This window comes from Clupea harengus, chromosome 2 (genome assembly GCF_900700415.2).
Source record: "Clupea harengus chromosome 2, Ch_v2.0.2, whole genome shotgun sequence".
NCBI lineage: Eukaryota > Metazoa > Chordata > Actinopteri > Clupeiformes > Clupeidae > Clupea > Clupea harengus.
In genome coordinates, this window is record NC_045153.1 from 24,693,687 (window position 1) to 24,717,169 (window position 23,483).

Below are 23,483 nucleotides of genomic sequence, written 5' to 3' on the forward strand. Positions count from 1 at the left end.
CATACATTTTTCCATTGGGATTTTTTCTTTGGAACCAGGAAGTGTTAAAATGCTAACACTAAAAACTATAACTCATATAAACATAAAAATGAAAAAAAAACATCACCAGTGACTGTTGCATATGCATGTTCTACAGTAGGCAACATGTCAGCTCCACAATTCATCTGGCACACGCTAGGAAGACAGAAAATAGATGTCGATATTCCCTACAATAGTTGTATTGTCCAGTAACTAAATCCATACATAAATTAATAGATTGCTTGGCAAGCACAAACCAAGAAACAATAACCAGCCATAGCCTAATTAGAACATAAATCATAAATCACGTTATCCCTGCTGGCGATGAACAGGAGCCTAGCACGCCTGCCATACAGGTTGCAAGTTTGAGTCCGGTGAGGAACTGTGCTTGTCTATACTACGCAGGTTACATTGGTGCCACAGTCCCAGAATGGGAGTGAGGTTTAGGGGGGTGAGTGTAAAGGTAGAAAGCAGGTCAAGTGCTGTGCAGTAAACCTCACTCCCTGCTACCAGCCGGGTTGCAAGTTTGAGTCCAGTGCAGAGCTGTGCTTGTCTACAAAACACAGGTTCCTGTGCAGCCCTATCCCTGCAGAGGAGATGCTGAAGTGGTGTTGAGTGACTGTATCAGCATAGCATACTATAGAAATGTCTCTGTTCATCTATATACGCGTGTTCTTTTATAGTTTGTTCAACATAATTATGGCAAAATTGCCTGTGCTGAGCTTTAATTCCCATGCCTGATCCGTGTGGTTATTGTTAGAAGACTCTACTACTGTTGACCAATCACACTTTCTTGCGGAAATGCATCTCGACTTCAACTTTTCACATTGTTTTGCAAAAGGCCATTAAGTTAGAGTTGGTGGACAACATCTGAGCTGCCCGCTTCTCATTAATGAGGGACAAGAGCACCGGCTCCATGACCTCCATCACCTCAGACTCATTATAAAAACCCCACTGACGGCAGCAATTGCCCAGCACTCAATAGTTCTTTTTTTACGTGGCTGTAATCAAGGTCTGGCAATTGGCAGTGTGAGCTCTCCTGCAGGAAGTGAACAGAACAATTGGAATGCTTGTAATTGGAGATTGGAGGTGCACCAAAAAAGAGAAAAGAGTAAGAGAGAGAGAGAGAGAGAGAGAGAGAGAGAGAGAGAAAGAGTCACATCGTTATAGCAATTATCTTATCCAGTATTCATCTCTAGCTTCTTTAGAACACCTGGCAAAGGGCTGATCGTGAGTGTCTGTGCGCTTTTTTTTACATCGCCGCTGCTGGCTGAATGTTGTGTCAGAGGTGAAATGTCATGAAGAGACAGCCTGTAGACGATGGCTAGGCTTAGAGGGACTGTTTGACAGTGAGGGCACTTTCAGCAGCTGGCCAAAACAATTATATGGATTTTTAGAGGCCCACTTAAAAAATCAAATTGTTTGGAAGAAATGTCAACATCAGGTGAAATACAGAGCAAATCCATGAAGGTTTAGAGGGACGCTGTATTGTGTGGTACCCTGATATGAAGGGTGCTCAAACTGTGCTCAGTTCAGCTCAAGCCTACAAAATCATACAGAAACAGCTCCTTGAATCTGAACATTTATCTATTCAAATGACATGAACTATCTTGCTCCAAATTATAATATTCTGCTGAAAAGACACACAATTTCCCACAACATTGTACACACACACACACACACACACACACACACACACACGCACACACGCACACACACAAAGTACATGTGAAGGTGTGAATGTGTTTAGATTGGCCACAGCAGATTCCCTTGGGCTGGCAGACAGTGTGCCACGAGAGCCATGAAGGAGAAGAGTGTCAAGGACCGAGCCAATCTTCCGTATGCTAAGGGCCATATCTCATGCAATATGGACAGGATCCATGTTCTGCTCCGTCATTCCCATAGTGCTCGTGGGAAACAGAGTTTGCAATATTTTTTTGGCCGGTGTGTGTGTGTGTGGGGGGGGGGGGGCTCTAGCATTACCTATTACTCAGTTAAGATTATGAACAATATCACCCCGTGGGAAGGAGAAAAGCAATCTCAATGTAAAAGTGAAGAAATCAGAGCGGGAGGGCAGTGGAGAGGGGATGTAATACCCGTCTATGGATGTGACCGCGAGGGATGGGGGAACGCAGAGATATCAATCACCTTCACCCCGGGCTGTGACACCCAGAGATCGCTCGGCCGTTAGCACATGTGCTTAAACCTACCACCTCCACTTCTTTGTGACATTTCTCAGCTTGGTTAGCAGTTGGATGTTGTTGATGAATCATAGTGTTGGATGAGGAAGCAGTGGCTCACAAACAGTGTAGCCGATGAACAATTATGAACAATAATAATACTCAGACTGTGACACTAATGTGTATTTCATGTCGGAATTGGAGTGATTACACTTAAAGCCATTTTGTTTTTAATTTTTCACCTGAAATAACTAAAATTCACCACTCGGTCCTCTTGAGAGTGCTACTTAATTAGGTGTCATTACATTCCGAACTGTTTTTCTGATTAAAAAGAACTGATCAATCTTAAGTTCATTTTAGGTGGCCTGCTTTCATAACATGTCTATCACTTTTGGTCTATGAGTTGTGACATACTGTTGGTTACAGATGAATGATCACAGCCAATGAAAAATCTGCGATTGGAGAGAATCACTATGGCATGTATTATGCCAGGTTCACTTCACACACACACACACACACACACACACACACACACACAAACACACACACACCTTTCCAAACAATGCTCAAATTTTCTTACTGAGAGAGCAGGATCAGCATTTAAAATGTTAATACAAAATTGAGTTTGCCCTTTAACATAGACATAGTTTAGTAAATGCCTTATGTCAAGAAATAAGATAGCCTACTATAATACAAAGTATCAAATGTTAAAAGAAACAAACCCTCTAATCACCTATATACAAAATAAATAGACAAGGGTTTGTCTTTTGTTGTCTATTGTTTTAGTCTGGATTGATCCGACAACAGCTAAGCAACTGGGAAACTAAAGCAGCATTGTTCATGTTTATGAGTCATATATGGCTAATTGCGCTGTGATTAACTCGTCAGATGGCAAAGAACAGCTAAAATAGAAAACAGAATCTTGACTTCGCCCTCCACCTCTCCGCTCTAAAACTGTACCCCACCCCCTTCCCGGGAAATAGTGTCAGTAGGTAGGCTTCGACTGAAACCACAGACAGCATTGCATCTTTGTATGAAGCGCACATTGCGCAGAAGAGGAAACCTATGGGAAAACACAGCAGCTCTTTCCTGATATCGCCCTCCCTAGATATAACATATTTCCTGCAAGAAGACTAACGCCTGGGGAAAGGACTCTTAAGCGACTTGATGGAGAGAGGAACTGTGGAATCAACCGGACAGTAATTTTTTTTTTTTTACCAAAGTCTATTACGTTCTTCAGGGTGGTTTAACTGTATGCAGATCCTATCTCATGCGGACTAGACAAAGCAGCAGGAGGAGGTTTGTGAACTGAGTCCTGTCCGACACCAACGGTTTCAATCTTACACATGTACGGACCTTTTAAAGAGCATTGTATGTGCTCCTTCAACAAATTTCAGTTATTGTCTAATTATTACGCAGAAGTTACATTGGATATATGGAGTGCTGAAACATCTGCAACTTTCAACTCGAGGTCTGGACTTCTCGGTGAATCTCTAATGCCTACCTGCGTCGTTCTGAGCTGGATGAGAATTGAGCATCGCACCAAAGAATATACAGAAGCCAATTGATCACAAACTATAGCCTCCTAAATTACGACTGGCTTGTCACTAACTTGCACCTGTTTTTTTACAGCGTTAACTACCTATTAGTCACAAAATCCGTTCCGTGGTAATTTTGTCATGTGTCGGTAAGGCTATACTTTTTGGCAATATATAGCTAGGGATAGGCTATACCATTTTTCGGATCCTTTCGACTTGAAATCAATTGCGCATAACAGTGAAACAATTGCAGCAGCCACAATTAACACTCTGTAGCCCAATTTAGTGGACTGCAGATATTAATCTTCGAGATTAATCCTTTCTTCCGTTGTCCTCATAGTATGTCTGCACTTAGAAAGAAATTTGGTGACGATTACCAGGTAGTGACCACCTCATCGAGCGGCTCTGGCTTTAACCAGCCAGCTCCAGAGAAGAAAAGGAAGAGGCAGCGCTTTGTGGACAAGAATGGGCGATGTAACGTCCAGCATGGAAACCTCGGTGGAGAAACCAGCAGATATCTCTCAGACCTCTTCACCACCCTTGTAGATCTGAAATGGCGTTACAATTTGTTTATTTTTATCCTTACTTACACTGTGGCTTGGCTGTTCATGGCCTCAATGTGGTGGCTTATTGCCTATATAAGAGGAGACCTCCACAGAGCTCACGATGACAAATACTCGCCATGTGTCGCCAATGTTTATAACTTTCCATCTGCGTTCCTTTTCTTCATTGAGACCGAAGCCACTATAGGCTATGGCTATAGGTACATTACAGACAAATGTCCCGAGGGGATCATACTCTTTCTGTTTCAGTCAATTCTTGGATCAATAGTCGATGCATTTTTAATCGGTTGTATGTTCATTAAGATGTCTCAGCCCAAGAAAAGAGCTGAGACACTGATGTTCAGTGAACACGCGGCCATCTCTATGAGGGATGGAAAACTCACTCTGATGTTCAGAGTCGGTAACCTGCGCAACAGCCACATGGTCTCAGCACAGATACGCTGCAAATTGCTCAAAGTAAGTTTAGTTCCTATGTCTTAAGTGACATGTGCAGTTTTAATTCAATCAAATACACTGATGAACTATTTATTTATGTAAATACAGAAACATCAGTTTTGAAATTGAAAAACCCAAGTTGAATTTTGCTCATGATAACCTATTTCTGTATAATTATTATAATGGACAATTAGCATATGAAGTACACATACATTCATTAAAGGAAATGAAGTAGGCCACAACATGGCCACACATACAGTTGTATGCCAACTGTCAAAGTTTTGCAGAGCATTGTTAGGATACACGCACTCACTGAGGTTTTGTAAAGAAACTATGTTCATTCTCAGTGTGTGATATTAACCTTTCATTTAATTATCTCCCTCCGTCTATTCATTTATAATTGATTGCTGTGATTGTCTACAAATAGCCTACGAAAAGCTGTCACCACACTTCACTGAGTTGCAGGATTTCCACTGATATTTCATCCTCTCTGTACGCCTCCCCAGTCTCGGCAGACGCCCGAAGGCGAGTTTCTTCCGCTGGATCAGTTAGAGTTAGATGTGGGCTTCAGCACCGGGGCGGATCAGCTCTTTCTCGTGTCACCGCTCACCATCTGTCACGTGATCGACACTAAAAGTCCATTCTACGAACTCTCCCAGAGGTCAATGCAAACGGAGCAGTTTGAAATTGTTGTAATCTTGGAAGGCATCGTGGAAACTACAGGTAAGTCAAGTCTCATCTTAGATATCACTATTTAGTGCCAAATGATAACAAGTCTAAACACTTAAACAGGAGTGGTTCCATTAGCAGTCAATGCATTGAAAAGTATTTTAAGGATCTTGAAATGAAGCAGATCTGTTTTAGGCCTGGTGGTTATTTTGGACTGGTACTGACTGATTATACCAGCCAGGGCATTACATTGACCCTCAAATGCATTTCATTGATCTGTTTTTATTGATCTATGATTGAGGGTACTGTCAACACATCATTCAGTAGATGGGGAAAGACTAGACAACAGCCTAATGTCATGTTGTTCGAAAGGCTTGGACAGTTTGTCAGGATCAAAAACTGTCTCTCACAAAGTAGATTGCACAATACAGTACCCTTTGTTAAAAAAAAATAAAAGTCCTGTTCTTGGTGGCCAATTAGTACTTTATAGATGATATTTTTGGATAAAAGGGTAAGTGAAAGGATATTTTCATCTTTCAACTTTAAGACCCTCAAAAGTTTTACCACTTCTTTTATCATTGCCAGTGCTGCCGTGAGGACAATGGCTTAGAATCTGACTGTATAATACCAGAGGTAATGGAACAGAGAATCTGCTGTCAAAATGAAGCCTTCATAAGGGAGAGATTATGATCGCTGTTTTCAGAGAATGTCACCATAGGAGGAATGAGGGCATCATTTCACACCACTGACATGGCACTAGATCTTAGTGTACCGAATAGACACTGGTGACAGGGTAGACGTTTGAAAAGGATGAGATTTTTTATTATGATGCCATGCAAAGATAACCTACTGGGAGAAGCTTTGACGGTAGTTCACAAGGTTTGAAAAGGCTTCATAGCCTTCTGAGTGAAATGCCATTGCATAATTTGGGATGACTGGGCATACGATGTTGAAGTAAAACACTTCAGACTTGTTGAACCCCTTTTGTTTCTATAAAATGAAAAACATCCATGTAATGAAATGGAGCCAGAACAGGGTCCAGAGAAGAAAGGCAGCAGCAAACATGGAGGATGTTAATATAATATAATTATGCATTTTATTTAAAAGAGTCCCCAATATGTGCCAAAAAGAGGACATACAAAATAGAAAAAGACAAATTCAAAATTTTCAAAGCATCAGAATAAAGTATCAAACTAATTTAGAACATAAATCAAACAGGTCTAAATCAGTCTAACCAACCGGAACAATGGGCCGACCTCGCACTGAGAGAAACAAATCAGCTCTCCTCATTTCATGCACCTGTTAGAGAGACCTCCTGACCCCCACTGACAACCATCCTGCACCATTTAGACACTCAGCCTCTCCTCCCGACATAGAAGCTAATCTTAACTCTATCTGGCAAAACCTGCTCGGAATGAGCGCCGCTTGGAACGGTGAAACAAACAAACAAACAAACAAACAAACAAACAAACAGACAAACAGAATCATTATACACATACTGAGTATACATTTAAATCAAAATCAATCTTAAATGACGTCGTCCAGACTTAATTATAATACTCAATAATATCTAGGTTAAGTCTAAATGAAAGTAAATCATTACCTAACTAAATCAATACAGTGCGATGTGGGGTGTTAGAGACCCACAATCACCACATCATGCAAATGACAAGGACAGTGTAGTTAAAAGAAAACAAATGTATCCTTCATATAAGAATACATGTGTGAGTAGTGCTATTCTTTATTTTGATTTGTGAGTTGTGGAACCAGTTGGAACATGTATTTGTGAGACTTTGTCATATTACTTCCACGGCCTCTGTCAATTGTAACTTACCAATCTTGTGTGAATAAAGAATGGAGAAGCTGGTGGCACACGAACAGTATAATGCTCAAGCCTGGGTTCCAAGACTTCGTTTCTGGTCATTGTAACTCTGTTTCCATAGCAACCTCCCCCTTTTTCCATGAGCATTCAAGATTTCAAGCTGAACAGCTAAACTTGGATTTATTTAGAAACCCAACGAAACCCTGGCAAGTGTTCTGTGTCTATGTGTCTATGTGTCTATATGCAAGGGTATATATTTAAGGCCCTTAAAAGACAGGCGTGAAGCCGGCTTGATGTAATGTGACATTTTCCCTTTGATGGGGAGGAGGACAGCTTAGGGAGGGAGGGCGGTTGTGGAGCGCTGCAGTGCAGGGCTGCAGGCTGGCAGCACAGACACAGAGAGGTTAAGACAGCATCGGAGACAGCGCAGGTTCTTCAAAGTGGCATGGCGTTTACAGGTTCATGATATCTTAATTTAAAGGGCAGCTTGTACTCAAGCAGAGGGATAATTATAATTAGGGAGTCTGGAGTCACATATAGTGTATTTTCTTTTTTGGGAGAATTTTGTCTTGTTAAATGAACTTCACATTAGTTGCAATCCAGCTCATTATAGGTATTCCTTCCCAGGGCAATTTGAACAGTAGCCTATTTTCTTCATTCATCCTTTAGCTTACAGCTGGTGACCCATCAAAACTAAGCAGGGTTCAGACTGGTCAGTGGCTGAATTAGAGACTAAGTATGGGCAAGCTGAGGTTGCTGCTGAAGATGCTGAGTGTCAATGGAGTGCACTTAACCTTTACCTGTCTGGGTGGGTTGATTGGCAACTGGCCCTCGGAAGAGGTGTAAAACTGAGATCCGAGCTCTCCGTGGTTGTAGAAGAACACCCCAAGATGCCTATTGTAAAGTGTGTGGGTGGTGTCCCTGGTGTCCTGGCAACACTTCCCTCAGTGGACTCTTTCACTATAAAGGCCTCCTGGATCATCTCTAGTGCAACCAGTTGGCAATAATTGTGTCATCTCTCACCTTCCCACTTCCCACCTTCCCAACCAATGTGTGGTGAATGTAGTGGCACACCATGGCCGCCATGGTCTCATCCAGGTGGGTGCTATACATAAGCTTCGGGGGAGAGATTACTCTCCCATTACATTATATATAGCCCTCCCATATGATGTATCACTTTGGTTATCAAGAAAGCTGTGACATAAGTGTAACCATACATTAATTCATGTGCTCCTTTGAGTCACAGATGCTCTTCAATAGGGAGGGCTTGTCCAAACCCAAGTACATAAAGAAGCGCAAGTAGGAGTGAAAGCCCGGATAAATAATTTTGCAGGTGATAAGACTCTGTCAGCTGTGAAATGTAATGCAGAGCAACATTATTGAATCACTCTGGCGAGATTACGATCATTTCTCATTTTCGGAAGTTAAATTACTTGCACTGCAATTGAGGTCCCCCGACTTTGAATGGCATGGCAATTATGTGCATCTATCATGCAGTTTTGTGCTGTGGTCTCATCCCTGTTCCCAGCAGTGTGATCCACTTGGCCGCTCTTTTCTCTTTTCTTTTTTTTTTGCGAAGTAAGCTGGGTGTGTGGATGTGACGGATATACTGAAAGGTTTGTCAGCAGCATGAACGAACCACCCTGCTCAGCAGTCATCAGTGTTGTCTGTCACTCTGTGCCATTTTCCTCGGTACAGCAGAACTCCTGACACTTTTACAATGCGGAGAATCTTTTCATATTGATGTGGACTGCAGTCGGCGGGCCGTGTGTTGCTGAAAGTGCTTCGCACATCAGCAGAAATGAAACTTTCTTTGGCGTCCGTCTGTGTGACCTCTCTGAGGATGGTGTAGTTCTGTGAATACAGTCGGAGTGCTGTGAATTGGGTTTTTGCATATCATTTGCATAAGTCCGCATCGGCATTCTTTTTTTCTTCGTTCGTTCCCTCGCTCCCTCTCTCTCTAAGTAATTATGCAGCAGAACCACCATAAATGTTTGATTCTAATAACTGCTCTGTAGCCACTCATTTGTGACAGAGTGTGTCCCACAGTTGATTTTGTTTGACGAAGTGCTGACACGACAAACATATGAATAGTATAGCTGAGCTCCTCAGACCTTCTTTTCATTTGATTACATGTTTACGGAGGCGTGACCAGAAGGGCTCCCAACCTATTTTCACATTTGTGAAATTGTCAAGAAGATGTTGGGTTATTCTTTGGTGGTCTCCCGGCTGTCACTCTTCTCTTTTCTGCTGTGTGAATCCATAAAGAATCCGAGAAGCAGACGCTCGAGATAAAATATAGCCGACTACAAAATCTTGGAGTGAACAAAGAGACTGTAGCACTCTGATGCTGTCTGAGAAGGATTTGTAGAACTAACAGAGTACTGACAGGGTACATCCACCTCTCGTTTGTCTTAAGCTCAGTGGACATGCTTAGTTTTCTTTCAAGTGTAAGGCTTCTCCAGTCAGTTACAAGTGAATATGCTTTAGCGTCACTGGCTTGTTTTTTGCAAAGACTGATTGTCTGACTATTATTTTGTGTGTGTTTGTGTGTGTGTACATACATGAGTGTTTGTGTGTCTTATTTTCAGCCAAGATTTGTGTGGTTGGTGGGAGGCTATATACAGTACTCTATGCTGGAATGAATTCAAAGGATTTTTCCTGTTAATATGTCTGCAAGCTTGTCCGGTGGAGCGTGCATTTTGGACATACTTCTTTGCTTGCTTTAATTGGGAAATTTCGAAGAAGGGGGAGTGAATCCTCATTTTAAATGCAGTACATTTGCATCAGCCATTCCTGTGAAAAAAAAAGAACTATATTAATTACAGCGACTTGTCTTTTTTATATGATGCAATGCAAACACTTCTATTTAAAAAGCCATATGCTTTCTCCTTCATTATGCCATTCCGTTTGCATTCTGGACTGTGAATTCTGACCTCCCCCGCATGTGGTAATCCTATGAAGAACTATGCTCTGCTCTTTGCTGTCGCACTGAATTAAACTGGAGCATGATGGTTCTGAATGCCCACCTGCGCTTTGAGGAATTCTAAAGCAATATGAATCTCAAATCTCCATGGGTAGCAGAGCTTCAACCAGCTCTGCTCTCGCAGTGGAGTATCTAATTGGAGTGTCTAATTTGGACTCGCACGAATGCCCAAAAGTAGTCCCTCAAATTAGAGACAAGAGCACAAACAACAAAATACAATCTGTTTATTATATACAAGATGTGTATTATGTCTAAATAATGCCTTTTTCAGAAATAGTATGTGAAATGTTTATATTATGTCTAAGAATGTGATTTTGTTCAGACGTTGGGTCTATATTTAGCTACATTGTTTTGTCTCTGGAGGTGGACTGCTGAAACATGATCTGACACTCTCCCTAGGGTCGAAGGGCGAGCTCTCGCTTCTGCCTCTCCATCACTGCCTGCCTGCTCTGACAGTGGAGTTCCCTGGATGATGTGTGAATAGCACTTTGATTGCTTGATGAGACATGCCTCTCAAAGTGTGAAACCTTATTTTAGGGAATAGCTTCTCTCTCCCTCCTGGATTGATACAGGTCCTGGTCCCCAGCACACGCACGCGCACACACACACACACACACACACACACACACACACACACACACACACACACACACACACACACACGCACACACACACACACACGCACACACACACACACATGCACACACATGCACGCACACACACACAGAGTCACATCTCTCACTCCTCTATAGCTTTCACAATCATTCAGACCCTCATTTCACTCTCATGATCCAAAGTCAGTTTTATATTTCTCTCAGCAGATGAACGCATTGGAACACTCCATAAGGCATGCCGGGGCCAGGGCTTGATAAGTGCTCAGCCACAACCGAATCCAAAACAAACAAGGCGCCGGGAAACAGATTTAGCTGGGACTTGCCCAGGAATCAGCATGCATGCCTGGTGTCAGGCCAGCAGACCCGGGGTAAATAGCTGTGCAGTTGAGCCCCGTGATAAGGTTGGGGACGACAGAAAGAATAGACTTGCCCCTGGACAGAGAGAGCGTGAGTGACTCTAATTCATTCTGAATGATTACACTCGGAGCGTGTCCTCCACTCGGCCCGGCAGTTCAGGGAGGTTAATGCGGGTTCACGGGGGGCGGTCAGGCTTCTGTGCAGGTGAGGACGGGAGACTCCAATTAAGTCTAATGTGCCGCGGGTCAGAGCATGACAGAGCTGCGTCTCTCCCCTCCAAGGAGCAGAGCCACCGTCTTCACCGCCCTCTTGTTCCCCTAAGCGTTTTAAAGTTCACAGATATCTATCCAGGTTTTCAGTCATTTCTTTTTTTACTTGTTTTACTTTTTTATTAAGTTACCTCTTGCTGTGTTTCTGAACTGCTGATGACAGCATTTTTCTGTCATTGTGCTGTCTGCTTCAAAAACATAAAAATCAGCTCCTGCATTAAATGTTTAAGGTTGTCCACGTATTGGCTCTATAAGAGATTACAATGCGAGGAATATTGGACACCAAATTCATTGCTTAATCAAAAAATACGTCGGCAGGAAATAAATATTGTATGAAGGCACACCACATCATTAAGGCAGGTTCCAGATCCAAAGGTGTGATATCTGTGATTGACGGCCATCCTTGGGCTATACTGGGAATCAAGCCGTGATGTAGTTCCCTGAGGGAACCAGGCGGTTGGCATGAGAACAATCGAGCGAGTGTCCTGTGCCATATATGCTGCTTTTTCAGGAGCTGCTGGTAATGGCTGCCCAGGTTAAAAGAATGACCCGAATTAAACATAGAGCTGTTTGTGCTGGCACACCACTCACAAACACTTGCCCCAGCAGGCCACGCTCTGTCTCTCTCTCTGGGTCATCACAGCGGCCGGCCGTCGACACACATGTACAGGAGCTGGTGGAGAGCCTCAGTATTTGTATGGCCTCCATCCAGTAATTGTGCTTTTGGAAACAACTCCTCATAATTGACATAGCGATGAACTGGCTCTGGCATCAAGGATTCATTACACAGCCTGGATGAACCATTTGCTGTTCCCAAGGGGAAGGGGGGGAGGTAATTGTGTCTTTAGGGATTTGTCATGATTCTGCTGAGTGGCAATAAATCAGGTCGTGGAGTAGTCGTCGAGCTACTGTGAATGTTTATTTATATATACATTCACATTTGTAGTATTGTATGTATATATATATATGTATATATAGAGAGAGAGATAGAGAGAGAGAGAGAGATAGATATAGATAAAGATATATATTCTGGATGTTGTAGCAACCCAAAGCAAAGGACCCAAACAGCTGCTAAGCTCGAGCTCAATTCAGAAATAATTGGACCCAGAGTGTAGGTGATGGTTAGAAAATCCATAGGTAATGGTCCACCGACAATGCTTCTTTGGAGTGATGGGGAAGAATTGCCTCTTCTCAGGGTCATGAAGACCATATTCTGATTGTTTTGAAATACTGCCTTTATCTTTTTTTCTGGCGCACATTACAATAATTGGAGTGAAGAGTTTCATTACATACACTGGAAAGGAAGTGACAGTGTTATTTTTCTTTGCACTTATTTTGTTAGATGAAGAGTATATGTTTTTACAGAAAACAAAAGTAAAAGATGAAAATTGAAACGAATGGTAAAAGGAAAATAGTAATGGTAGTTTAATTAATGACAGTCAAAAGTGCAGCATTCTCAGGCTGACAGCGATCTAACCTTAGGTGAATACACAGTGGTCAAGCCGAGGGGATGTCTGTTTAGGGGGAGGTCTGTTATCATCCAGTGATAAAGGTTCTGATTTGCTTTTAGCGTTTGGTTCCTGGCACTATTGATTGATCTGGTCTGAGTGTCCCTGAAGTCTACATTAATCGATTGCAGTCTAAACACACAGGCACATGAACGTCTTGTTCTCAGGAGAGGCCTCTCGTGAGATGATCCTTGGGAAGTGTGTGTATGTGTGTGCGTTTGTGTGTGTGTGTTTCTATTTCAGTCTCCATGTATTGCTTCAGACAGCATAGTCTTCATGACAGACTGTGAGGCACTCAGTGGTCAGTCCTATACTTCTACCTATTCTTACAGGCATCATTCCACCCGTGAGTAGCGATGTGATTTCTCTCCCATCTTCAGTCTTCCACTGGGCCTCAAGGCTGATAATCAGAGGGACTTTAGGTAATCACCGTCCCCTTTGTACTTGCCATTTTTTCTCTCCTGCTTCTTGTGTTACATCACCTCTCCCTCCCCCTCCTATTTCTTTCTTTCTTCCTTCGTCTGCAATCATGGCTTTTTCTGGACCCATGACGCTCGCCTCTCCCTGATACTCCACTAGCCTCTTGCCTGGTCTACCTCCTTGCTTGTGTTATTGCTGGAGCCCCTTAGAAGCTCCCCATCCCCCCATAGTGGCTCATCTCCACGCCTGTGGGGCTCCTCTCAGGCGATGGATTTCCTTCTATGTGTAGCCCCCTCACTCAGGGCAGAATCCTGTATTTGCAATTCCCCCGTAAGGGGGCTACAGACTTCGGGTGGTGCCATTTTGATTGAGGACTTGGCTGCTATTGATTGGAGGCGAGACTGGTACTGTAAGTGGTTGATCTGAATGCTTAGCTGGGGGAAGGAATCCAGCCAAAGCAGGTCTGTGAGAGGAACCGGATTCCAACAGCTAGCCGATGGTGGTCACCATAGAAACAAATGATTGCTTTTGGAGATCTGAATTGTGGGTGTAATGGTAATATTAGCAGGGGGGAAATTACTCCTAATACACATTCATGAACAAGTGTCCCAGAGTAGGTGCACTTGAAATTTCTCCATAGAAATGTCTTTTTACTAACTCACTGTAAGTGTTTTTGCAACGTGGTGGATTTTACAGACTCATTTCCATTTAAAGACCTTAGGAGTCCTCACTCTCCCACCCTCCCTGCCGCTCCTTCACTCTCCCTCCCTCTGTGTCTCCCCCTCTCTCTCTCTCAGTCTGCTAATCTTGCACAACACTGCCTTTTAATATTTAATTTCACAGAGGCAGGGTTTAGTCAACTCTGAATGTTTTTTTCTCAGCTGCTCTTCAGTAATAACTTTAACGAACGAGAGCTTGTTGTTCCTGTGGAGGAAACGCGCTTTTACTCAAGGCTAGGCAGCAGAGGCTGCTTGTGATGGCCGTGCACAGGCCATGCTGGTTTGCAGCTGTGCGCAGAGTTGATCGTCCAGATCCACGCTGTCTCTCTCCTCCCTCCTTTTCTTATTTATAACACTCGAGCCGACCCATGGTGTCTTTCAGGAAGATGCGCTGACAGCCTCTTACTGTTGTCTGTGTGTGTGTGTATGCGTGCTTGTGTATGTCTATGTGTGAGCATTTCTGTGTGTGTACATGTATGTGGAGATGTCTAACAGCCACTGATCCCTGTGTCATAAGACTGAAAGGAGAGGTCATACATGACTCTAAAAGCCCACCACGGTTTCTCTCTCTCCCTCACACTCTCTCTCTCTCTCTCTCTCTCTCTCTCCATATCCCTCACACTCTCCTTCTGTCTTTCTATCACACTGACTTGCCTTCAGGAGTTTAAGCACAGAATTATGGTAATCTCAGTATCACCGGTTAGCCTTCACTCGCAATGGGATCTCACGCAAAAGCACATGTACATCAGGATTAGACTCATGGGAGACAGTGTTTTAATTGTTGTAAACATGAATTCAAATCAGGCCCTTTTTTAGTTTGGGTTGGGATGGGGGGGAGGGGTCGGGGGTAATGCATAATGCATGGGCCGAGCATTGGAGCAGTGAGGTGAACTCACTCGGTGACAGGCGTGAAGGATGTCAAAGCCATGCTGGAAAAATGGATATGAGCCTCCACGGTTTCCATCAAGCCTCCGCTCCTGGAGAGCCCCGAGTCAGGCTCTCTCTCTCTCTCTCTGTTTTTCTCTCTCTCTCCCTCTCTGTTTTTCTCTCTCTCTCTCTCTCTGTTTCTTTCTCTCTCATTCTCACGCTCCTCTGTGTGCCAGTAGCCCTGCCAAGCTGCCGCAGAGAAACCCTGCCAAGTCCCCTCCGTTCTCTCATCCCTCCTCCACGCCGATGTATATGCAATCCTCGCCGCATACTCGCAAATCACGTATGGCGTATGTCGTCTTCCCGCTTTACGCCCCACCACCCCCGCATTAATGCCAGCTAATGCAATTGGAGTGTTGTTGTCCATCTTGCAAGTGTACGTTTCAAATGTGATTATTTCCAGGTAGAGGGCTATTTACCAGCCATTCGGGGAATCCTCCCACATCGGTCTCTGCTGTGATGGTAACAGGAGAGGTGCATCCCCTACTCTAGTATTAATTCATCAGTCACTGGAGTAATTCTAGACATTAGACATTGTCTTTTGAAACAGAGGCTTTGGTGATGGCTGCAAGAAGTGCTTGTGTGAGATACAGACCGTGCTGAAGGCAGCATCATTTGTTGCTGTTTGTGTGTCTCTAGTAGTAGAGGAAGAACAGAATGAAAACGGTCTCCCAAAGGGGTTTTTGTCTTCCTATAGACCAGTTGGTGTTTGTATATCCCTCTATGTGTGTTTGCATGTATTTATCCATGGGTTTATTTGTGTGTATGTGTGTGTGTGTGTGTGTGTGTGTGTGTGTGTGTGTGTGTGTGTGTACAGTATAGTAGTTCAGTTTTTATTTGTCTTTTGATATGCTCTGAAATGAAGTGCTCTGAAATCCCCTTTTTGGCGTGGTCTTATATATAATAGGTGCATGCTGGGAGAAGTCGTTGTCATAGAAACTCTTCGTTGTAGTCAGGTGTGACTTATAATTACAGAACACACGGGCGTTTTTTATTTTTCTCATCTTCTGTTATATCATTGCCTTTCTGAATTGCACCTCGATACGTGAATGATGATTTAAAGCCATTTTGTCATTTTAAAAGTCATAGTGAAAGTTGAAAATCAGTACATCCCTGCATATGAGCTCCCTCATTATTTTTCCATATTGTAGTCAGATATAACTCAGAAATAAAATAGAATGTGGATAACTCTTCATAAAGATCATAAGCAGTTTTAATGATTTTCTGTGACTCCATTCTGGAAACATGGTCAAATGAGAAAAGACAATGCTTGCAATATCTCGGTTCATAGCAAGAAAGAATTGCTTATTTGTTTTGCAATATATGGTATAGATAACCAAGTTTCAATTTCATGTTATGGATACAAACTAAATCAACTTTATATAGAATTTATAATATCCTCAATGTGTCAGTCCCCCATGCATCCTGGCTCTCCTCTTCTAATGGTATTTTTCTGATGTTTCTCAGTGGTGCAGTGTACCCTGTGTTATTAATATTGAAGAGCTGAGCAAAACATGGCTGTGTTGGCAAATACTGAAATAACACCGGGCCCCCTGCATGGCTTTTAATAAAACAGCGCAAAGCCTCTCTTCCAGCCGGCAGTCTGGAGTCGAGGAAATCGGCATGATACAAATGACTACGCACAACTTTCCCAGGTTTTTCAGCCCTGAATTCTTATCAGCTCACACTGCCTTAGTCATGGCGGGAGCATATTTCCATATGCTGAAAGCACTCACATCTAGCTCCTCCAATAAAGCAGAAATCATCGGCAGAAATACCCTGACCGCACTCGAGGCTCAGTCGCACACACATCTGCAACTGTCACGAGCTGTCATTGCCACATTGTTTCGTAACCTTGAGAGTATGGTCAGGCCTGAGCAGGATGTCTATGAAGCCTACTGAAGCACAGTTTGCGCTCTCATTAACAGACACTTAATTATATGGACCCCTATTCACTTAATACCACTCAAGCATTATTGACTAATTACAATGTTTGATGTATGCATTCCAAAGCCTCTTTGTGGCTAATGGGTATGAATGGTCCTTGCAGCTGCTTGAGTGCTGCTGGCTTGTAGTTTTATTCCACTGAAGAAAGTGAAAGGTGGTCTGAGGTTTGTTATGTTGACATTTGTGTGGTCCTCGCGGGTCAACGAGTGTATTATTTATTTTGAGGGATGCACTGACACCGATGTCTAAAATTAGCAAGCTAACTACATAACAGCCAGTAGATTTTTCCAATAGATAAGCCAATAGAAACGGCACTTTTGGAAAAATGTTTGATGTGCTCTTGTTTTAAATGTTGTTACATTTCCACAAGGTTTCCAACCCGAAATACATTATGAATAGCCTAGTTACCATAAAAAGCTCTTAAAAACGGTAAAAACAAGCAACAGGCTTTAAATATTGAATGAGGATGGTGCTAAAGAGCTTCTTCAATGACTTTTTCAGCCTTGCAGTCAGTGGTTGTGAATTCTGTTACAATTCTGAAATGTTTTTGATCAAGTCACTTTAGCTTGTACTGGCATGACAGGTGTCATGCTCACATCAAAGTGTTCTGCATTTGTTTGGCAAGTGGGAGCCAAAAATAGCATGCCAGGCCCTCTAATGTGAATAATGCTTAGGTAGAATGTAGTCTCCTGGCTTGACACCAACAGCAGCACAACTGACTGTTTGTACTTGGATTTGATAGAATTCAAAGTTCACACTGTGAGGATCTGATCCTGATAGGTCAATCACCAATACTGACCTAATAATATGCAAGTATGAATAACATAATCAGAATTCTTATAATTACACGCATAACAGTGATATACATTTGTAAATAAGTTGCTGTCTTTCACATTAATTTAAGAACCACAGATAGCGAATAAAGAGCGGGTTCTTCTAAATACAGTGCAGTAGACGGGGATATGCCAGTGATTTTGGGTTGGCTCTTTATTGGTTAAAGTACCAACTAATCTGGTGAAAGCTCGTAGCTTGACTGTTCTCTCCCTTGTACGTCGCTTTGGACAAAAGCGTCTGCTAAATGACTAAATGTAATTGTCAAATGTAGTAGAGTAAACCAGACAACCCAGTAACTCTGATCCGGTTGCATTGTCATGCTTGCTAAAGTGGCTCTTGAGGAGAATGGAAGGTATCTTCACCGGTAGACACAAACACGATGCCCCTAGCCAATTCAATTTGTCCTTGTAATTTCTTAAGCACCCTTTTTCAGTTTCTACTGCATGTGCACTGTGGTAATGTCTGGTCTTCACAGGAAGGGTCGGAGTCAGACGATTGGACCGTGGACAGTGAGTGAGTCTCAGACAGTTGAGAGCAGGGGGTTGATAGGTTTTTGCTGGCTTATAGATGATAATACTTACTATCTGTTTTTTAAAATGTGCTATCCAAAGTGCAAACAAATTTGCTGAACCACCGTCAACTGCCTGTCTCCGCCTTGCCTGTTCTCTTTTATTGGCTGATCCTCTAATTCATAAATGTCAGATTACCAACAGGGAATACAAAGACTGCATTGAGACTTTTTGTAAAGACACTTAACAAATGGCTTCAGGCAATGTCCACTCATTTCCTGTCTGTGAATACCCAGTGGGGTTTATTCTTGAGAGTAAATCATTATCTTAATCTGTTGTCTTTTGTAGTGACTTGCTGGGGAAAGGATATGGTCAGAATTAAGCGCTAAAAGATTAAAGACCTCATAATTGACCATAGTCAATGCCATACACATCTTACTCCCAGCCAAATGATAGCCTATTATGGATATCTATTAATATATATATTTATATATACATACATACAGTATAACTTTATTGTTTAAGTTGATTTATCGTTGACTTATTCAAAGGAATGAGAATAGTGTAATGTGTCAGTCCAATACTGTTTAAAAACACATTTTATTGAAATAGCATGTTATCTACAACATGCTTTACCTATGTTATACCTTCATTATGGTGGTTGCAAAGACCTCACACTAGAGACCACCACTTCATATGTTATTTTAATTCATTGTTGATGCTAAAGAGGGGTCAATAGTCCTCTGTTCTTTTTCATTACCCGTGTTTGTTGCCATGTCTTTTTCTCAGTGGTATTAGTTCATCGATCACCGCCAGTGTTGGAATTGATTTTAATGAATTATTGATTAGGCATTATTCCAGTGTTAAACCAGGCTGTGCCTTTTTTCTGAAGTGACCTACCTAATTATCACATTGCATTAGTGTTCATGTCTCTGCATTATTTTCAAACACAAAAAAGATTTGTTGTTTTGTCTGGCACTCATCCAGATGGGAAGTAGATCGGCTCTTTAGTTCCATTTTCAAATCAGCTCACAAAGAAAAACACTCAGTCTCTCAAATTACAGCTTGTTGAGTTGAAATGTAGAGTAAAGCATATGACATGGAGAAACGCCATGCAACAGTGTGGAGGAAAATGAGAAACTGATTTAGTCATTTGTGTGATGAATAGATTCATGTATGTAAATAATTTATTCACATAAACACTAGATTAGAAAGCTGTCTGCCTATTGGAAATGACTGAATGTGTGAGAGAGGGTCTGGCAAAGGTCTGGATGATGAATTTGAGTCATTTCAACAATTGATTCAATTGAGCTGTTCAACAAACAGAGTATTTCTTGTTGTTTTTTTGTCTCTTTTTTTTGTCAACTTTCGACTGTTTTGACAGGCATGACTTGCCAAGCGCGGACGTCGTACACGGAGGACGAGGTCCTGTGGGGCCACCGCTTCTACCCCGTCATCTCCCTGGAGGAGGGCTTCTTCAAGGTGGACTACTCCCAGTTCCACGCCACCTTTGAGGTGAACACACCGCCCTACAGTGTGAAGGAGCAGGACGAGGCGCTGCTCATGTCCTCTCCGCTCATGGCGCCCTCGCTGTGCAACAGCGGAGAGCGCAACAGCCTGGACTGCCTGGAGCTCCTGGAGGACACGGAGAGCGCCACCAAGCTGCCGGCTAAGCTGCAGAAGATGACGGGCCGCGAGGGGCTGCCCAGGAAGCTGCTGCGCATGAGCAGCACCACGTCGGAGATGACTTATAGCCTGGGCGACCTGCCCATGAAGCTGCAGCGCATCAGCTCCGTGCCCGGGGTCGCCGATGCCGACAAGCACATGGGCTCGGCCAAGACGGCCAGGATGGGCGCCGACCCCATGAGCCAGTCGGTGGCGGACTTGCCGCCCAAGCTGCAGCGACTGGCCGGCGGCAGCGGCGGCCGCATGGACGGCCACTTGCCGCCGAAACTGAGGAAGATGAACTCGGACCGCTTCACGTGAAGACGGGACCTAAAGGGGTAGATGCACTCCTCTGAAACCTCATTCCACTGGAACACTTCTAAAATATTATCCAGGACAATGTTCTTATTTCACAAAGTGATGCACAGTCTACATGCACACACAACATAAACCTTATCTGTAGTAGGGTAATTTACTAAAGCACCATGTTGTTTCTGGATGCATTGTATGTATCTATGCGGTGAACAATTTCCTCTTGATTACTTCAGGTTCCATGTAATTAGCACAATCTGGCATGTATCAAACACTAAGTGCATGTTGTTTAATATTTCTCTTATTTATTTCTGGCATGCCTCTTTTGTATATATTAGTTCACAGAGATTATTGAGGTAGTCGACGAACTTGCCAAGACACTGGGGATCAGAGTATACACAAACTGTTGTGTTTGCAGCAGAAGAAAAACAGTCCACGAATAACACATTTTCATTCCGTGATTTTATTGTTTATGCATGTTCTAAATTGTCCTAGCTAGACAGAGGTAATATGTACAGATGTTTAGCCTTAAATATATGACCTTGTTTATGTTTATATGCTGGTTTCCACAGTTTCTTCAAGGCAGATTGTTTGGTACTCCATTTATCAGTGATAAACACAAAAATATTGTTCGAGGTTCAAAGACAGGACACAACTATTCTTGTTACAATTCAACTTGCATTCTACGTCTATTACACAGAACCTCAGTGCACAATATGAAACAAATGCTGAGGAATATTACTCATACTCATACTGAACACACGCGCGGTTCGAAGAAAGGCCTCACCTCTTCGGCTTTAATCATTCCAGAGCATGAGCTCTCCTTGCACCCGGGATCAGATCAAATGCGTGAAATGTCATTGTTTGATCGACAGTGTCGCCGCAGTTCCCTCCCTGTTATTTAGCATTCCACTAACCATCTGCCACGCCAGAAATATCACAGGAAATGAAACCTCTGATAAGGATTTGCCCATCTTCCCATCTTTGTTTAAAGAAAGCAATAATGGCAAAAATATTTATTTATGTAGACATACTACAGCAGGGGAGGGGGGTCTGCCATCACAACCACAGCTTACCAGTAATTCTTCCTTCCTATACTGAAGTAACTCTGTTGCATTGACTCACATACACATACTATCAAGTTCTCATGTGTTGCCTTGTTATGTGGACTTCCTAACAACCATTGCCATTTTCTTACCATTTCCTTGGTGAGCCCCATTATGAAGCAGATAGATCTAAAAGGAATGTTTATACACCCCATATAATAACATTCAGTAAACAGGTCCCATATACACCCCATATAATAACATTCAGTAAACAGGTGAGGTCCATACTCTTCTTTGTATTTATATAACTTTCTGGAGGATTGCTTGAGCAAACCAATGAGATGGATCAGCATATTAGCGCCCCTGAGTGCGGTTATCCTCTGAAGACTTCAAGAGGGGCCTAAATCCCGTTAATGCACCTTGGATGAGTGCTTCCCTCCCCAGAGCCAATTTCTCTTTATCACCAAGGAGATCTTTGCACCCAGTGCCACTCGCCATTATCATCTGCCTGGAGAAGGCTGCTGCTGCTGCTGCTGCTGCTGCTGCTGCTGTTTCTTGCTCGTTTGGAGGCCTGCATCTATCAGAGCCCACAGCAGTAAATCCTCCAAACGCCACGGCTGTCATATGACCAGTGTTTTTTTTTTCCACCCGCTACCCTTTCTTTCGTTCTCTTTTTTTTTGGTTCCAATGTTTCAAATGGATAAATAAAAAAGCCATAAATATTTGTTTGCCAGGAGACAGAACTATTTAACATCCATAAAACAACCCACAGCAGTCCTAGATTTTGTAGTCTGTGTATTTTTCTGGTGAGTGGCTTCAAGGCAAGTTCCACAGCTGGCCTGTGGTGGGTTGTGGTGTGTAAAACAAAAAAAGCACAAGGTTTGACAATGTAGTTGTTCTACTAGACACGTCAGTAAACTAACCCTTTATATCTTCTGTAGGCATGAATGTCAACTTTATACAAGGATAGCATACCTAACTGACTGTCTGATGTACACTGCATAAGTACTTATATACTGTCCCATTATACATCCGTTGATGAACTCCCCAGAGCAACTTTAGGTTTTCTGCGTATTACGTAACCTGTGACCTGCTGCTGTAGCTGAAGTCTATATAAGGTTGTCTACCCAGTGCCCAGAGAGGCAGTGTCATTTTACTGATGACTTGTAAATGTACTATTTCAAATAAACACCTCTATTCTCTAGTCTCCCTGTGGCATGGAACGTTTTTCCTTTGGTGGTTTTGATTCAGTGAGGTGCTGCATGTGTCACATTAGCACGCATGTGACACATTTGAGTTTATCTACTTTCACATTTTGTAATTGTGTAAGTCTGTTTTACCCACAATCTGATTAACTATAATGTTATTGACTCCTTTTCCACTTGTGAATATTTTCATAAGGTGTTTGACTTTCACACTATAATCCAAACAGACTCCGATAGCTTTGCACACATTATGCTCACGTAAACATCACCATTGACGCCCCATTGTAATTAATTAAACTTTCACGTCAATACGTGAAACCTCAAGGGGGCCGGACAGTCCTTAAACAAACAGCCTATCCTCATTTTTTTCATTGTGTGCGGAATGACAGATATGTGCTCTCACTGAACTGTTTACAATTACGTGTGGTTTGTTTTCATATCACGAAAAACTGAAGGCATTGGCTAGAATATCTGCCGCTAAATTTAGACTGTTGATTTCTGTCAGTCCAGTGTTTGCTCACATCTCTGGATTGGTGAATGACAGATTAACAGGCACAGCATGAATTCCAAATAGCTGCATTGCTGATGTCCTAATTCTCTTCCACTCTGTGTCTCGCTTATATTTGCCTGCCCTTGAATTAAATACTCAAATCCGGGCTAACCAAAGCTCTAAAATAACTTTGATCCAGATATTAATGGCCTTCTTGAGGACTTGCGTGTCCTAGCTCTTCACCCAGTATTGACTTTGGTCGGCATTTGCTCCTGATAGCGGAGTTAATTTCTTTGTCTAAACAAGACTTATAGCTAGATTAAGAACTAAACTGCCTGATGCATGTAACAGTATTTCATACTCTTCAAAGTTGACCTTTAGTCTCATCTTTTGTAACGAAATACACCAACAGTAGATTAAAAACTCAGCTTTGTCCACCTGTGGTATGCC

General features: G+C 42.6%; 1 protein-coding gene across 1 annotated transcript; it reads left to right on the forward strand.

Annotated features, from left to right (window-relative positions):
* The first annotated feature begins 3,018 nt into the window (after positions 1-3,018).
* kcnj3a (potassium inwardly rectifying channel subfamily J member 3a) lies at positions 3,019-22,545 on the forward strand. Its single transcript, XM_012830315.3, has 3 exons — positions 3,019-4,755; positions 5,241-5,457; positions 19,700-22,545. The coding sequence occupies exons 1-3, from the start codon at positions 4,078-4,080 to the stop codon at positions 20,299-20,301; spliced, it is 1,497 nt and encodes a 498-aa protein (XP_012685769.1). The 5' UTR covers positions 3,019-4,077; the 3' UTR covers positions 20,302-22,545.
* The last annotated feature ends 938 nt before the right edge of the window (positions 22,546-23,483 follow it).